The following is a 19,487-nucleotide window of genomic DNA, read 5'->3' on the forward strand; positions in this document are numbered from 1 at the left end:
TCAAGAAAATTAGAGATATCAAGAGAACATTTCATGTGTATTCATGGCAAGAATACACAGAAGAACTATACAAAAAAGGACTTAATGACTCAGATAACCATGATAGTGTGGTCTCTCACCTAGAGCCAGATATCCTGGAATGTGAAGTCATGTGGGCCTTAGGAAGCATTACAACAAACAAACCTAGTGGAGGAGATGGAATTCTAGCTGCGCTATTAAAAATCCTAAAAGATGATCCTGTTAAAAAAGTGATGTACTCAGAATGTCAGCAAATTTGGAAAACTCAGCAGTGGACACAGAACTAGAGAAGGTCAGCTTTCATCCCAATCCCAAAGAAAGGCAATGCCAAAGAATGTTCAAACTATCGTACAATTGTGCTCATTTCACACGCTAGCAAGGTTATGTCAAAATCTTTCAAGACAGGCTTCAGCAGTACAGGAACCAAGAATTTCCAGATGGACAAGCTGGGTTTAGAAAAGGTAAATCAAACTGCCAACATCCACTGGATCATGGAAAAAGCAAGGGAGTTCCAGAAAAACATCTATTTCTGCTTTATGGACTATGCTAACGCCTCTGACTCTGTGGATCACAACGAACTGTGGAAAACTGAAAGAGATGGGAGTTCCACTATATTACCTGTCTCCTGAGAAACCTGTATGTGCGTCAAGAAGCAACAGCTAGAACTGGACACTGAACAACTGACTGGTTCAAAATTGGGAAAGAAGTATGACAAGGCTATATAATATCACGCTGCTTATTTAACTTACATGCAGAGTACATCATTTGAAATGCTGGGCTGGATGAGTCACAAGCTGGAATCAAGATTGCCAGGAGAAATATCAACAACCCCAGATATGCAGATGATGCCACTCTAATGGCAGAAAGTGAAGAGGAACTAAAGAGTCTCTTAATGAGGGTGAAACAGGAGAGTGAAAAAGCTGGCTTGAAACTCAACATTCAAAGCACTAAGATCATGGCTTCTGGTCCCATCACTTCATGGCAAACCTAAGGGGATAGAGTGGAAGCAGTAACAGATTTTATTTTCTTGGGCTCCAAAATCACTGCAGATGGTGACTACCACCAGGAAATTAAAAGGCGCTTGCTCCTTGGAAAGAAAGCTATGACAAACCTAGACAGTGTATTAAAAAAGCAGAGACATCACTTTGCCAACAAAGGTCCATGTACAGTCAAAGCTATGGTTTTTCCGGTAGTCATGTATGGATGTCAGAGTTGGATCATAAAGAAGGCTGAGTGTCAAAGAATTGATGCTTTCAAATTGTGCTGGAAAAGACTCTCAAGTGTCCTTTGGACTTCAAGAAGATCAAACTAGTCAATCCTAAAGGAAATCAACCCTGAATATTCACTGGAAGAACTAAAATTGAAGCTGAAGCTTCAACACTTTGGTCACCTAATGTGAAGAGCCGACTCACTGGAAAAGACCCTGATGCTGGGAAAGGTTTAGGCTAAAGGAGAAAGGGGCAGCACAGGATAAGATAGGTTAGACAGCATCACTGACTCAATGGACATGAATTTGAGCAAACTCCAGGAAACAGGGGAGGACAGAGGAGCCTGGTGTGCTCTAGTCCATGGGTTTACAAAGACTCAGACAGGACTTAGTGACTGAATAAGAACAAATAATAATTGATCTTGAATTAACAAAATGGAGAATAAACGAAGGGAGAAAAATATTAGAGTCCAGGCTCAGTTCAAGAGCAAGAAAAATAATATTTAAAAAAATTTTAAAGTTCAATACAATGTTTAGGAATAAGTCCATTTGAATGGACCACAAAGTGTAATACTGACAAGATAAAAAGATAGAATAAAAACATTAAAGAGAACATGGGGGAACTAAATGAAAAAAAATCTAAGTCTTTAGTATCTGCTATCACAGCCAAGTATATAATTTTCTTGGTGATTGTGGACTAATTTCATCCTCTAAGTTCTAAAACATGACAAAAGACATGGGAGACTTATAGACCTTATTAAGTCCCACAAGGACATATCAATATTTTTCAGATATCATGATGATATCACCTGTCGTCAATTATGATGAAGTGCTAAATCAAGTCCAAGTAGCTAAATGCACTTGATCATCATGGCGGTAATAATGATTATAAGGACTATAGCGGCTGCTGAATTTTTTTAGTCATTTGAGTGCTTACAAAATTACAAGCTTGGGTCTGTTAACCCAGCTCAAGTCACAGTCTGAGAACTAGCAAACTTCCATGACAGCTCTAAATGAAGCTCTTATAATATTGCTCAAACTCATATACAAAATTTAATTGTGTGGCTGGCTGAATTACAAACAACAGTTGAATTTACAGTCCTACCAAGTTTCTCATGTCAAAGTTCTGAAATTGACTGGTAAACAGTGGACTTCTTTTTTTAACAGTGGATTTCTGATGTTTGGAATGGGGACATCTGGTTGGACCCTAATGAAACTGGTAATCCAAGTCACTTTGAGTCTCCCTTACCAATAGAAGTAGCCTCTGCCTTCCAGTGTCTGAGACTAGCCTTCCTCAGCTTGAAAGCCCTGTAATAACCCCATCTGAGACAGAGGGCTTGAAAGAAGATGCCCAATCTCTTCAACACCTTCCACAAACATCCCCAATAACACTCATAAACTAAGGTCAAATCTCAGAATGTTCTAGGGGAACAGGAGAAAACAACATACACCAAGAGAACTGTGAAACTGCTTATATGTGTCTTAAGAAACCTAGGAAACATGCAGAAAGGTGTTAGACTGAGGAAGGCTGGACTATAACACTAGATTGAGCCAAACATTGACACAAGTATACTTCCTTGACAGTCTTCATTTAATGAGTGTATGGAGTCTCTGGGAAGTACCAATAGGAACATCATAGTGCAAATATCTAGAATTTTGGAACAAATCTATGCACTCTTCTGCAGGTAACTATTTGTCTTTTGAAAATCAGCTTCTGGCTTGCTATAAGACCTGAGCAGGCTATCCACAGGACATCAAGTGATCATGTGGCCTGAGCATCCCACCATGAACTAAGTATTGTCTGAACTACCGAGCCTTAAGATTGGGCATGCATAACAGAGACTTGTCAACAGATGAAAATGATACAAAGAGGTTGAGTATAGGAAGATTTGGATGTTACATGGGTATAGGTGGCTCAGATTCTCTGACACCACTTATTCTTGCATTGATTCATCCCTTTCAGTCCATGCCTGTGGCCTCCTGGGATGTTCCTTATAATCAAGCCTGGATTACAGATTGATCAGCATATGCTGATCTGGGGCAAAGCAGTAACTAGATGAATACTAGTTATTTTTTCTGTGAGGCGATAAAGATGTGCTCCAGTGGCCAAAGTCATAACATTTAAAGCATCAAAAGAATAACTTAAGCAAAGACCCTGAGTCAATGAAACCCATGAGCCCATAATACACTATAAAGAGAAAGTCAAGGGGGAAAAGTAACATTTAAGTCATCTTTAAAACAAAATCCTTATACAGAAAACAGGATAATTAAAAATTAAAGATTCATCCTGCCTGTCTAGTGGGAACTCAGAAGAATGCTAATATGTAGAAAGAAAGAATTAGCAAAACTTTATTTTTCAAACCACGATGAAATTATTAAGACAAGGATTATAAACTTAGAATTTAACATTCATACAAACTGCATTATATTGTAAAGGGAGAAACAAACTTTATAAATGGAAGAATCAAACTGTCATCATTCTAATCTAGTCAATCCTAGCATCACTAACAGAAGGTCAACCAAAAAGTATATCTTCTGATAAACTGCAGCATGAAATATATAAGTTGTTTTCTAGCTAAAAATATTTAACCGTTTAAAACTAACCCATCAAAGTCTTTCAGTCTTTCTTACCAGGCTCCTGGGGAAGAATTAAGTCCTGCAGAAAATGATTTGAGCATCTATTTTCTCAATCATCCTATGAATGGTATATAGGAGAAACTATAGATGCCTTAGGGCATTTAAGGCTTAATTCTCTTGAGGAATTCCTACTGAGTAGGGCTGCTTTAGATATCACTTCCAATTAGAAGAATTAAAGAGAACAAAAAAAACAAACTAAATCACACAAAGACAAAGACAATCCAGGAAGTAAGAAGATGCTTTATAAAACAACTAGTCAGTCCAGTCTCAACAAATCAGTGTCATTTTGAAAAAAGGAAGAGGAGGGACTGCGATACAAGGCATGGTTCTAGCAAATGCTACAAATATGTTAGGACCAACTCAGGAAATGTGAATATGGTCTAGGTATTTATTAGATGATATAAAAATTAACCAAAATGGAAAGACTGGAGGACTGGAAAAGCAGGCACCAGAAGGGTGGGTAAAGCATATTCTCATTTGGATTTTCAAAATCTGTATACATGTTCACAGAGGATACATACTAAAGGATTAACAGCGTGATAGATGGTTTGAATGTAACTTGATTATCTATATTTTCTAATTTTCTATTACATGATTTCTTTAAAATAAATGCTTAGTTGAAAACACATTTAACTTTAAAAAGTAATTTTCCAATGAACTTCTAATGAATACAATTTTAAACAAAACTTTGTTTTTCAAATGAAAAGTTCTATGATGCTGAAGTACTGAAATACATTCCTGAAAAATAATCTACTATAACCACACTGTCGAGAAAATTGACCTGAACACAAGACCTAAAAATGGTATATGGGCTAAATAAGCAATTTAATACCATTTATTAGTTCAGGAATCAGCAAAATTTTTCCACAGAAGGGTCAGATAGTAAATATTTTAGGCTTTGCAGACCATATCGTCTCTGTGAAAACTATTCAGTTCTGCTGTTTTAGCCCAAATATGGCCACAGACAACATGTAACTGAACAGCCATGACTGAGTCCCAGTAAAACTTCATCTACAAATAGCCCATGGACCATAAATTTACCCACCCTGGTCAAGGACATTAAAATTTCCACCTAATCAAAAAGGATGCAAGCACATTTAACTCTTTTTTTTTTTTAAGAACAGTATACTCTATAATTATGATATTATTCAAAGGTCAAGTAAAGTCCTGTACCACCACCCTCCTGTATCACCACCCTATCAAAAACTCTCAATTTATCCCTTAGAGAGGATCCTTTCCTTAAGTAAATTTATACGCAGTTCCTAGAGCACAATCCTTACTCAAGAGCCTACAGCTGGTAGCAGGAAGGAGAACAAGGGATATGTAATCAGAAGACCTGAGTTCAAATTCTGTATTAGCAGTTGTGTAATTCTAAAACCTGTTTCTCGTTCATAAAATGGAGATAATACCACCCTGAGAGCATTACTTAGAGGCTCAAAAAGTATAGTTTCTGCAAGTACTTTTTAACTGTAAAGTGTTATATAAACACTATAGTGTTATCATTGCCAAATTTTGCTAAGAAAGCTATTTTACAATAGTGCTATTGAATTATAAAATAACCACCAAAGCTTTTTGCACACAGGCAACAACTCAGCATTTCAAACATACCAATAGAGATACTACTGTACTAGAATAGAAGGCCAAATCTTCTATAATTTCTGTACGCCGATTAGCTCCAATTCGTAAGGAACGACTATGTACTTCTTCAGGTAACACTGTAAGGATCTCCAGCAGAAAAGGCAGAGAAGTTACATCATTGCTATATCTAGGTAAGAAAAGAGGAGAGCTATAAGTTATTCAGAGCCCAAAAATACACAATCACATAAGATAAAAACAGCCATCAGAATAACCCATGACAACAAAGTAGAATTCTCACTATAGTTAAAGGGGAGAAAAATCTGATACACTCTTTTGGAAAGACATCTAGAAATCAAACATTCAACTTGCATAAAAATCTATGACCCAGCAATTCCACTTTCAGAAATTTATCTTTCAGAAAAATCTCACATACACACAGAGATGTATATGCACAAGTATTTTTTTTTAATAATAGCAAAAATACTGGGAAAATATAAAGGTCCTTCATATTAGGATAAAAAAGGTTACAGATATCATACAATGGAGAATATATAGACATTACAATGAGTATCTATGTCATAACATAAGATGTCCACAATTAAGTGAAAAAAGTATATGAAACATATTATTGCATATAACTGAAGAAAATACATGTTTACACATATTAATACATATATGCACCTCTTTATTTTAAAATGCTTAAAGGGAAGTCTAGAGGGCTATACAGTCAGTCACTAATAGTGGTTACTTATAAAATATAGGAATAGGAAGATACGAAAGTATTTGCTTTTTACTTTGAAAGCTTCCATACTGCTAGAATTTTTTCAAGGAACATGCATAATATTATCAATAAAAAGTTTCTTAAAACAAAAAATAAACTATCTACATAAAGGTTTTAATGACACACTATAGTTGGTAGTAAAAAGGACATCCATTTTGTTTAAAAATAATTTCCTAACCAAATGCCAAAATGCAAGCAAATATCAAGATTATCTTGCCAAGATCATGAGGAAATGCTTTATTCAAAGCAGCAAGCTCCATATATCTAAAAATAATACTGTCCTTTTTATAGACATGAAATGAATCCCAATTAGTAAGAAGAAACATTCTGACTATATTTTTATAAAAACCATTGATATGACAGTTAGTGGGAGTGATCCACAAGACAACGAAAGGTTTTGTACTTAATTCAAGAAGAGTGTGTGTGTGGGGGTGGGTGTGTGTGTGTGTGTGTGTGTGTGTAAACTATATGAGTCTTTAACGTCCCACACGACATGCTTCTGTAGTATTTAAGTTTTAACTGATTTTCTCATACTCTAACAAAGGTTAATAAATAAATGTATGCCAAAAGTTTGGGCATGCTCAGTCGCTTCAGTCATGTCTGACTTTTTGCGACCCCATAGACTATAGCCCACCAGTTCCTTTGTCCAGGAGATTATCCTGGCAAGAATACTGGAAAGTTGGGGGAAATAATCCAAATGTCCAGCTTTTGCTAACAAATTTCTCTGTGTAGGTTAATGGTAATTCCAAACGCCAGCATATAGTCAAAACAAGCTACTTACTTTTCCACCAATGTCTGTACACATCCCTTCCAGGAAGGCATCTGTAGGGCAAGGTCTGCTATTGCTAAAGCCAGCTGAGTAAAGAGAGAGATTAAATAAATGAATAGACAGATGAACAGAAATAGAGTTACCAACAATATTAACTGGGAAGCAAAGAAACTAAATTTCTTCCAAACAATATGACAACTTAGACGGCAATACCACTCTTCTTCTCAACCCCACAACTATGTATCATGTAAATTCTTCTGGGCTAACTACAAATTGCTGGGATTTAAAATTTAACCTTTAAAAATGAAAAACCAAATTAAAACATAACAAAAAGAAGTCAGAAAGAAGAGACTGTAGATTTCCCTCAGACCATATCAATACTTACTTTTATTTGGCAATACCATAGAACTTCATGGACTTATACTTTGTCAAAAACCCAAAGCTACTGACAGTCAGCCCTTTGACTCACTCAGTAATAGAGTGCCATATCCCTTCTCTTTTCATTTCTTATCTTGAAATCTTATGCAAAAGCCTCCTTCCTCTTCAAGAGCACTTCTATGCCAGGCAGAGAATACATGTGAGTATGTATTCACTGAAGTGTTGTCCACTTTTCCTTTGTAATGTATTTCCCTATCTAAGGTGGAAAGGCCAGATGCTCTAGTTTACCATTTCATTCATGAGACTTTTTAAAAGCTAATCAGTCCAGAAAGGATTTTTACAAAGACAACTATGTAGACCTCTGACCCAGGACAGTACTTTATCACCTACAAACTAACAAGAGTGTGTGTGTGTATGTGCGCACACACGCCCACATAACGTGACTGTGAAAACCTAAACACCTCCCTCAATTTTGTTATTTAAGCTAGTCTGATATCAAATGAATTCTAAGATAAATACAAAGATTTAAAGTTTTCACGTTCTATTCACTTCAAGAATACAGCAATGAGTCTTTAAAAAGTTAACATCACTTCTCATGGCCTAGCAATGTTAAACAAAATTAACTTGATAAATCCAAATGGCTTTACAAATTTTCCTAATGAGACGCATAGGATTTACCTGCGTTACAATAACAGGTGACAAGTCTTTCAAGTTCTGGATATGAGTTAGTAATGAGTCCCGTAAAGAGGCATGAGAGTCTGTGGGGAGCTCATAAAATGAGGTCTGAATCTTCATTTTCATGGTCTGTGCAGCAAAATAGCATGATTCTACATCTTGCCGGATCTGTAACAACTGGTCTGAAATCTCCCATGCATGAACCTAAAAGTGACAAAAAGAAAAGTCATAAAAACTACTTTTCTAAACAATCTTAATGCCACGCAACCTCAATACACATACAAACTTATTAGACCAAAGTATAATGAAAGAAAAAAATCTGAAAGATAAATTACCAACCAATTCAGTCAAAACTTCAAACTACTGCATATTTTTATAGCCGAGCTCAACAAAAGTACTACCTAAAATCTTCTGATTCTAGGAAGGCATGAAAGTTATCAATTGAATAAAGAGATCTAAGCCTTGCTGATTAGAATTATTAATTGCGTACAGGGGTAGAGTATAAAGAAAAATGTCTCAAAGTTTCTAATAAAACTAAAATGTCATTGTATAGCTCCCAATGCTAATCCATAAGTTGGATATTTCTTCTCTTATCCATTTAAAATAAGTAAGCTTTTGTTCACTCTGAGAATTGTATTTGGAAGCTATCTTAATATATCCATAAATAGGAGAATATATTGGTATTTCATATTTAAATAGGCCTACATTTCAATCTTTAGTTGCTGACTAAAACAGCAGAAAAACTATCTCACATACTTAATTTTCTTATGTTTTTATATCTGCCAAAGTGCTTTATATGCTACTAAAATCATTTTCACAGGAGCATCTATGAAAATAATAAATAGAACGAAAGCACAGAATTTGGTCTCTGTAAATTTGGTCTCTTTACAAGTTATAAAAACTTGTAAGACTTAAAAAAGTTTTATTTTGAAAGATACTCTAGGAACAAACTCATTCAGTATAAAGTAAGCAACTAATTAACAACTGAAAAACTATACCAAACTGCCTCTTCATGGGAGCAGGCTGAAATGGGCTGGTAATTATGGGCTGGTAATAACAGACTGAAAATTTTTTTCAATCTCAATTCAACAACAGAGCCAACTATAGAGAGAGATCACATAGATTTATTTACTTAATTTCTTATGAAGACAGCACTTCACAAGTAATACACAACGATTCTTCAAGATCTTCCCAAAGATAAATGGAAAGTCAAAGAAATGGCCTATATAAGTTCCCAAAGTAAACTGAAAAGAGACTCTAAAACTCACAATGTTTAATGACATAAAACTTAGCTTTAAGCAAGTAATAAGTTGACGAAAACCAAGCATGAAACATTAACTTCCTTCTTGATAAAATGTATTTATTAATTTTTTGTACTTTTTATCCCTACCATGTCACAAAAAATCTTCCAAGTCACATAGTTTTTAGCCATTCATTATCTAACCAGTAACCTAAGCATATCTATGATTTAATATGCCATCAAAATATACCTTGCTCAAATTGATATTTTAAAAAATAGCCAATAGCAAGCCTTAGAATAACCATATCCTCATGAAAACAAGAGCAATTAAAGAGCAAAACCAAAACACTATAGACATGTACCACAAAACTAGGTATTATCTAGTTATCTCCAAGAACCCCAAAACATAAGTGGATGAAGACATGCCAGTGACATCTGTAAGACCTACTTCAACCTTAGTAAAAACTGAAGCAGAGAGAAACAAGAAGGTATCTAATGGATCTAAGAGGAGAGAACACCGAAAGTTTCAATAGGCAGTCACTAGAAAACACAGAGAAACCATCTGAAGACTGCAGCTGAAAACAGAAAAGGTTTTGCCCAATCCAAAAGCAAATGAGTAAAACAGGCCTATGTAAGGTCTAAAGAGATGGAACAGTCTAGCCTCTATCAATTCTTAAAACTGAAGTCAGGGCAAGGCCCCAAATGAGGAGAAACTGCTGTGAAAAGAATATTATACAGAACAAGTACAACAGAGACAAAGGGGAAAAAGGAGAAGGGAACAAAACTAGGAAGTCTTAGAAATCAAACCACCATATCTTTAAATATCATCTGAAAACAACAGAAAAGGAAGCTCTATGAAGTTGGAAATACTACCCCCTTAACTATGCCTCCTTCTAAAAGTTAAACAATTTCACAAAAAAGAAACCACTGAGTTCAAATGCCATATATATAGCAATTGGGGGTGGGCGGGGTGGGGGGGGGTGGGGGGGGGCGGGGACAACAATGAGCAGAATAGCATCACTACAAGGAAAGTAGGCCAGAAAAATATTTTAAAAACTAAAGGACAAAAAAAAAAAAAAACACTAAAGGACATAGGTGCCAACCGAAAAAGCTCTCAATAGCCTAAACTACAAAACCTGGGAGTAACAAATTATGATACTATTGGATAATTCAAAAATAAAACAAAATCCATGAGTACATACTGATGTGAGTAGCAACTAAATAAATAAGAGGTTATTTACAGGATATAAGACATCTTTTTAACAGAAGAATGCTAGTTAATAAAAGGAAAGGAGGGGAACAGAAAATCACCATCGTTATAACACCTCAGAAATAATTGCTACAAGCAAGATTCATCGATAAACGATAAAATACAACAAACTATCTCCCCAAAATATTCATTGGTTACTGTGGTGGTTTTAAATTCTTTGAAGTGAAAGTCATTCAGTCATGTCCAACTCTTTGCAACCACATGGACTATACAGTCCATGGAATTCTCCAGGCCAGAATACTGGGGTGGGTAGCCTTTCCCTTCCCCAGGGGATCTTCACCAACCCAGGGATCGAACCTAGGTCTCCTGCATTGCAGGGAGATTCTTTACCAGCTGAGCCACAAGGGAAGCCCTTATTCTTTAACATTTACTATTAAGAAAGCTCAGACTACTCTGCTAGAGAGACAATGGAAAGAGGCCTAAGACTACATGGAAAGCCACGAAGCCCAACTAAGTCAAGTCTTGCAGCCACTGCCACCGGAGTGTCAAGCATGCAACAAGTCATCCCAGAGCCTGCAGAAGAGTCCATCCACCAAATGGAGCCTCATGGAGCAGAATCATTCACAGAGCCCTGCTTGAGTTTCCTCACATTCATGGCCTACAAAGGTATGAGATACAATGAAATGGTTTCTGTTTTAAGTCACAAGGTCTTGGGAGTTCGGGATAATTTGTTTCACATTAGTAGATCATGAAGACAATCAGACAATCAATCAGACATCATGTGCTTCCTGTTGAAAGAACAGATCACCACAAGGACAGAGGAACAAACCTGCATCTCATTAAGCCTCAGGATCCAGGTGGCAATCTGCAGGAAATACACAAGAAAGTAAACTGCATCCTAACTACGTAATAAACAAAATCAAGATTGTAGGGAAACTCAAGAGGTCAAATGACCCAGATTCCTCTACAGAACAGGGAAAGAAAGAAGATTAAAAGTCACTCAAAACATCTACCTCAATTCAACAAGTTATACACTTGCTTTGTATGGTTTTCCTATATCTGTGTTTAAGAAACAAAACAGAACAAAACTCAGTACTGCTTATTAAATTAAACTAGTATGAAGTCTTTCTCTCTAGTGAAATCTGTCAACCCCACCAGGTTAGAATCCTTGTGGAAAAGTGCATTGATGGTGCAGTGTCATGTTGTATTTTAATTTAAAAGGCAGAAACTAGCAAAAAAAATCAATCATATCATTCTTATTAATATTTATCTGTATTTCTATATAAATCTTATCTGTATTTCTGACAAATACCCTTATCTCCTTAAAAATAGAGATCTCAAAAATGAAGGGCAGAACCAAAAGACAAAACAAAACAAAACAAAACAGCTATGGCCCTCTGCAGAACTGTTAACTTGGGTGTGCGGATGCAAAGATTTCTTTTTCAAGCACCACTGATGATGTTTGAATATTATTTAACATGTCCTTCGAACTGTCTTTAAGAATAAATATGAATTTGCAGCCCCAATATAAGGTATCCCCAAGATATACATTTAAAAAATGAAGATGCAGGTGTTATCATAAAATTCTTTTTGTAAAAATTTAAATCACATTTTTTTGGAAAGCATAGTGAAGCTTCTTAGTATATAGGAGTTAGTTTCATGCACTACATCCTCCCTAAACAATGTGAAGCTATAACGTTCATAGCACTCATCAAGTATCTCAACATTGGTTTTACCATACTAGCTGGCTTTACACCAATTTTCCAGCCAAAAATAAATAGAAAAAATGAATTAAATATCAAAAGAACTAGTTTGAAGACATCAGAACTACCAAAACACCTAGAACATGAGCTACAGATTCCAGAGACAAGAAAGAGGAAAGTTCAGCTTAGCATTTGGCTCTACCTCTTCCCCTCAAGGCATTTATATATTTGAAATGGAAGACAAGAGGCTTAAGAAGCTGAAGAGTTTTAGGGAATCTCACAAGAATGGGGAGATAAAAAGTGGAATTCAGAGCTCACCAAGGAAGAGGACTGGGAAATAGTCTGGATTTTCAGTTGGGGCCAGTACAGGAAACAGGAAATATATCTCAAAAAGGCTAAAATTTCTCCAAGATAAACCAAATGTTAGGCCACAAAATCAGTCTTAATAAATGTTAAAAGGGAACTTCCTTGATGGTCCAATGTTTAAGAATTCATCTGCCAATGCAGGGGATATAGGTTTGATTCCTGGTCTGGGAAGATTCCACATGCTGCCAGGCAACTAAGCCTGTGCACCACAACTACTGACTCTGCGCTGCAGAGCCAGCAAGCTGCAGCTACTGAGCGCTCATGCCACAACCAAAGATGTGTATGACGCAACGAAGATCCCATGTGTGGCAACTAAGACGCCACACAACCAAACAAATAAATAAAGCAAAATGATGAAACTGGAAATTAACAAAAGGAAAACTGGAAAATTCACAAACACGAAAAAACTTAAGTATCAATTATTAAACTACCAATGGGTCAAAGAAGGGAAATTAAGACAGCTTGACAAATGAAAATGGAAATACAACATACCAAAACTTACATCCAAGATGGAGTGAAAACAGTGCTAAAAGGGAAATTCATAGCTATACATATACACTTAAATGAAAATAATATATCGCAAATCAACAACCTAACTTTATATCTTAAGAACTAGAAAAAAAGGAAAAAGAAAAAACTAAGCCCAAAGTTAGAATAGGGAAAGAAATAATAAAGATTAGAACAAAGACAAATAAAATAGAACACAGAAAAACCATGATTTGATTCTTGAAAAAGATTAACAAAATTGACAAACCTTTGAAAGTGTTAGTTACTCAGTCATGCCCAACTCTGCGATCCCATGGACTGTAGCCTGCCAGGCTCCTCTGTCCATGGAATTTTCCAGGCAAGAACATTGGAGTGGGTAGCCATTCCCTTCTCCAGGGGATCATTCAGACCAAGAGATCAAACCCAGGTCTCCTGCATTACAGGTGAATTTTTTACTGTCTGAGCCACCTGGGAAGACCTTTAGCTAGATTTTAACTAAGAAAAAAGAAATGAAATGAAGGTAAAGACATTACTACTAATTTTACAGGAATAAAAAAGAGTATAAGAAATACTATGAACTGTACACTAACAAGCTGGATAATCCAGATGAAATGGACAAATTCCTAGAAATATACAATGTACCAAGACTGAATCAAGAAGAAACAGAAAATCTGTATAGACTATATTACTATAATCGGTGAACAGAATGAATCAGTAATCTAAACTTTCCAACAAAGAAAAGCCCAGATGACTTTATTGGTAAATTCTACCAAACATTTAAAGAATTAACACCAATCGTTCTCAAATTCACTCCAAAAACTGAAAAAGAGAGGAAACACTTCCCAATTCATTCTATGAGGCCACCATTACCTTGATACCAAAGCCAGACAAAGATACAACAAGGGAAAAAAAAGGAACCCTTACAAATCAATAATACCCCTTAGGAATACTGATGCAAAAAAAGAAAAAAATAGTAGCAAACCGAATTCAACAGTATATTAAAGAAGGAAACTGTCACAACATAATAAAGACTACATATGAAAAACCCACAATGAACATCATTTTGATGTTCAAAGACTGAAAACTTCTCAAAACTCTTAAAAAAAACTTTAAAAAACTCAGAGACAAAAAAAAGATGCCCACTTCTATTCATCACAGTACCGGAAGTTCTTAGCCAGAGCTGTTAGGCAAGAAAATCAAACAAAAGGCATTCCAACTGGATGACAAGAGGTAAAACGATCATTGCTAACATATGACATGATCTTTTATGTAGATAATACTCAAGATTCCCCACAAACCTATTAAAAATAATAAAGAAATTCAGCAAAGTTGCAAAATACAAAGTCAACACCCCTAAATCAGTTGTTTTTAATACTGACAATAAATAAGCTGCAGAGGAAATTAAGAAAACAACCACATATACAAGAGCTTCCAAAAAGAACAAAATATTCAGAAATAAAGCAAGTTGTTACACTGAAAACTACAAAATATTTGTGAAGGAAATTAAAGAAGACACTAATAAATGAAGACTTCCTAAGTTGTTAAAACTAGCCAAAGCTCCCTAAGGTTCAGTGCAGCGGCAGCAGTGTCAGTCGCTCAGTCATGAGTGACTCTTTGCAACCCCACGACTGTAGCCCTCCAGGCTCCTCTGTCCATGGGATTCTCCAGGCAAGAACACTGGACTGGATTGCCATTCCCTTCTCCAGAGGATCTTCCTGACCCAGGGATCGAACGCAGGTCTCCTGTACTCTAAGCAGATACTTTACCATCTGAACTACAGGGAAGATTCAATGCAATCCCTATCAAAATCTAAGGGCTTTTTAGACTAAAGGAATCTGGACCTATGATAAAATCCCGTCAGAAACAAAAGAAATTACCTCAGGAGAAAAACATCACTGATTATCTCAACTTTTCATAAATATATCCAGTTATTTATCAAATAAAAGCAAAAGAGGGGGTTGGGGGTGGAAACAGACAATAGAAAATAACTTAGCTAGATAACAGAATTATCAAATGAGAACTAAAATAACTGTGATATCTCAATCAAAATGATAAAATTTAGTATCACCAGTAATGAGACAAACAGATTTTAAGTGAGTCAATGTGATTCACTTTCACTGCTGAAAACAACAATTTTTCATTCACACAGGATTCTTCCAAAAACTGCTTAAGCTAAACACTATCATGGGAAAACAATGAGACAAAATAGTGAGTGGGTCATATTAAGAACAAAGACAAAATGGGCCTGAATTTGTTTTTTAATATCACTATCATTTTTAAAAAAACAGGAAATTAAAGTGATATAACAACTAAAAACAATGCATTATCCTTCAGTGGATCCTGGATTAGGGAAAATAAAATGTTTAAAAAGCAAAGAATCTGTCAAATAACTAGGAAATTTGAATATGGATTATGTATTTGATAACATAATTGTAGATCAATGTTCAATTTCTTTAATGTGACAATGATTTTAGTTTAGTAGAATGTCTTTGTTCTTACAAACAAGATGCAAAAGTGTTTAGGGATACAGAATTATAAAATCTGCGATTTACTTCTGAAAGATTCCAAAAGGGAGAAAAAGAAACAGAGAAAAAGCAAATGGGAACAGGCAGTTTGAGGAGAGAGCTTATTATGAATCAGTGTTCACAATACAATTCTTTCAAGTTATGAATTTTCAAAATAAACAGTTGGGAAAAATTAAGTAGCTGGTTAACATATTTAAGAAAATTCGATATTTGTAATTTCCATTAAGAAATAGAATCTTAAAAAAAAAAGAATCAAAGGGAAATAGTAGAATTGAAAAATATGTTAACTGAAATTAGGATCCAATTGAAAGGGTTAAACAGCAAATTAGACAACAGAAAAAAAGATTACTATGCTAGAAAATAGGTCATAGAAAAACAAGACCTGAAGTAAAAATTCAAAAAAGGATAGAAGGTAAAGAAGGGGAAGAATGTAAGTGACATATGGGATATAAGTGAAAAAAATCTAACAAACATATAACTGAAACCTCAGAAGAAAAACAAAAAAAGGGGGGGGCGGCACTATTTAAAGATAATGGCTGAGGAATTTCCGAACTGATAAAAGACAGCAAGCCACAGTTTAAGAAGCTCTGTAAACCCTAAGGACAGAAAAACCAGACCTAAGCACATCAAATAACACTGCTAAAAAACTGCTAAAGACAAAGAGGAAAATCTTAAAGGCCAGAGAAAAAGATATGTATTACCTTTAAAGGAACAGTTAATTAGACCGATAGCTGACTTGCTAACATAAAAAATGGGAATCAAGTATCTTCAAAGTACTGAAAGAAAATAATTGTCAGTTGGTTACTTATACCCAGCAAAAGACTCCTTCTAAAATGCAACAAAATTTAGACACTTTGAGACTAAAAGAAAAAATAAAAAGACAGGAAAGAATTCATTACTAATAGAAGAAAGAAGAAAATACTAAAACTAAAGGGTGTTCTTCAAGCAGAAAGAAAATAATTCTGGATTGAAACATGGAAATTAGGAAGCAATGAATAATAATAATGGAAAGGCTAAGTATGTGAGTAAATATCTGTGAACACTGACTATATAAAACAACAATATCTTGTGGGGTTTAAAATAAATGAATCTATATGCCTGAGTGGAATTCAACATCTACCTAAGATGTAGAAAGTTGAAAAGAATACTGCTTTCCAGCTAAAAATAAATAAAATCAAATGACATAGTAACTTTTCTTAAATGATCAGGAAGCTCAGGTCCCAGGAGAAGCAAGTAAACTAAAAATTAAAGACACCTCTCCAAGGAGACAGAAGACAAGTGTTGGTTCAACTGTGGCAGAACAAAGAAGAGAGATGTGGAACACCAGACAACCAGGTAATAAAAGTTCAATTAAAATTATTAACAATGGATAAAGACTGAGGGTGGGCTAGTATGAACTATAAAACCCCTGAGGCTCAGGGGGAATTCACACCACCCACAGGCTCTTATCCACGCAACTCCACCAAATACTCAGGAGAAAGAACAGGGGTAGAGCAGGAGACCAGAGAAAACCTCTTTGCTGGTACAGTCCTAGAGGACAGGAGTAGCCACAACTGCAGAAAGGATACAAAAAGCTCTGACTAGACCCTTCTCCTCTAATGAATAAAAGTCTTAATTGGTGTCGGAGGGGCAGCAAACCATGTCACACACCCCACCCCCCAAGGCACACATTAAGTAAGACCCACTGCTATTATACCAAGGGTAACAGAAGAAACCCCTCCTCCACCCTACAGGGCAAGGCACAAGGTCTTGAGCCTGTCATACTATAATAATACCACCACCACAGAGGTCTCCCACCACTGAAGGAAGGGTAAAAAAATTTATCCTGCACAAGACCCACCAGATGCAAGACAGAGCGTGAATGCCATAGGGGATGACAGAATCACTGAGAAAGCCCCACCAATGAGAACACTGGACACTGGAGGTGCTGAAGACTGTACTGCAGATGAGGACAACAGGGAATGATCCTATCCCCAACTCTCCCAAACAAACAAATGCTAAATACATCATATTCAAACTCATGAAAGCCAGAGATAAAGAAAAATATTGGAGGAGAAATCCTTTTTCCTTACTACTGAGGTACCCTTGACTGCAACAGTTCAATTGTAGTACTTTATATTGTAATTATTTGGGCTTTGTTCATCTTTTCTAATAGATTAGAAAGGAAAAAACAACCTTAATTATTTCTGCATTTTTCAAAAATTCCCTAGCCATAGAGCAATATAAAGAAATATATATTAAATCAGGGGCTTCCCAAGTGGCTCAGTGGTAAAGAATCCCTGCCAATGCAGAAGATGCAAGTTTCAATCCCTGGGTCAGGAAGATCCCGTGGAGTAGGAAATGGCAGCCCACTTCAGCCCTCTTGCCTGAAAAATCCCATGGTTAGAAGGGCCTGGCAGGCTATGGCACACAGGGTCATAAACTGTTCGACATAAAGCATACACGCACATATTAAATGACTAAATATGAAGCAAATGACAAGATACTATAATCTCATAAATCTATAACATCTCTTTGACCTCCCCAACACAAAGCTTGTTCTTTTGCTAGGTAGCTGGGATACTTACTGGATTGGGAGTAATCTGTTAAGAACAGAATCCACAATGTTTAGAAAGTGAGAGAGCAAAAGAAAACAAGCAAACCAGTTCTTTCCAGATAAAGAAAACAAGGGCCGTGAAAGGATGAGATGTTTTTCATTCAGAGTCCTCATTTGCTGAACTCTGCTTGCCTTTCTCGTATGGAGCCTTGGTTTGGTTTTGTTTTCAATATATATTTTGCTTTAGCAATGAAATGAAGCTCAGTATTTTCCTAGCCAAAATCTGAAGATTTAAGAATCTCAGGAAAATCTCAGCGAAGGAAAACTTAAAAAGTCTTCCCTAACTGGGAATCTTTTCTAGAATTACCTTACTTTGAATACTATCAGTATTTCTGTAATAGAAAAAAAAAAAGAGAGAGAAAAGCAGGTAATCTGAGGCAACTAAACTAAATATAAAATCTGCATCTTCTAACGCTTATTGTTATCATAGTTTTTTGTTTTTTAACTAAACTAAAATAAGATGGCAGCTATATGTATTTCCTAGGACAATTCTGAAGAATCAGTCTTAGAAAATTCTGATACTGCTCCTTGTCTAAATGTGTCAAGTGGAACCAAAGTGAAAAAAGAACTGTCTTCTCATTTCAAGCATCCTTATTTATCTTGATGCTGCCCCACCCACTGGTCAATGGTGCCTCTCTTTTCAAATATTTGTTCTTTGGAATAAGAATAAAAGACAAGAGTGACCTCTAAAGAAACCTGGGAAACTTGAATATCACAATCTTCTAAGTAAACTGTCAGTGAAAAATTACCCAGGATGATACTGCCAGTACTATATATTAAGAGATCATAATTTGTCCCTTTATTTTGAATTCCAGGAGGATTTAAAAATTGTTGGCATCCAAACACAAGCAATCTTGTTTTAATCACTGAATCATTAAGAAAATGCAACCATCCTGATACAGTAGACCCTATAAGTACACTGCTCACTGCTCTTCCCCTCTGCTAAGCTGCAGAAAGAAGAAAGGAAAAGGGATTCTTTACAAGGAGAGAATAAAGCACTTACACTTCATAGGACTTTCTAGCCACAGATGCCAGGTGCTACCCACTGAAATCCAGGCTTGAACTAAGCTCCATATTTCTGAAAGGACCATCTCAACCGAAGCCTGGGGCTCAGAGTCAGCAGGAAGAAGCTGCAGCTCCCACTAGCAGCACATTTCAAAGAGGCTGCAACAAGAGAACATTTTCCATTTAAGCAACTAATTCCAATCTTCCATTTCACAAAGCAGTAGCAGAACAGGCCTTTATATCAGTCTTTTCAAAAGATATTTCCATGACTATGTGATGAATATGAAACAGGGGATGGCCCAGCAATCCTTTG

The 19,487-nt window shown here is 35.9% G+C and overlaps 1 protein-coding gene across 2 annotated transcripts in view; it reads right to left on the reverse strand.

The window, feature by feature from the left end:
- The window catches only part of TNPO3 (transportin 3), a 74,567-nt gene that overhangs the window by 41,893 nt on the left and 13,187 nt on the right, over positions 1-19,487 (reverse strand). The window contains exons 2-5 of one of the 2 annotated variants that reach the window (XM_061165755.1): positions 19,173-19,333; positions 8,047-8,247; positions 7,003-7,076; positions 5,471-5,627 (exon numbers count right to left, since the gene is read on the reverse strand). In XM_061165755.1, coding sequence (XP_061021738.1) covers positions 5,471-5,627; positions 7,003-7,076; positions 8,047-8,169 — 354 coding nt within the window. In that variant the 5' untranslated portion in view covers positions 8,170-8,247; positions 19,173-19,333. The remainder of the gene's footprint in view (positions 1-5,470; positions 5,628-7,002; positions 7,077-8,046; positions 8,248-19,172; positions 19,334-19,487) is intronic. The other variant, XM_061165753.1, reaches the window with a different exon arrangement.

Source organism: Dama dama, chromosome 18 (genome assembly GCF_033118175.1).
Source record: "Dama dama isolate Ldn47 chromosome 18, ASM3311817v1, whole genome shotgun sequence".
Lineage (NCBI taxonomy): Eukaryota > Metazoa > Chordata > Mammalia > Artiodactyla > Cervidae > Dama > Dama dama.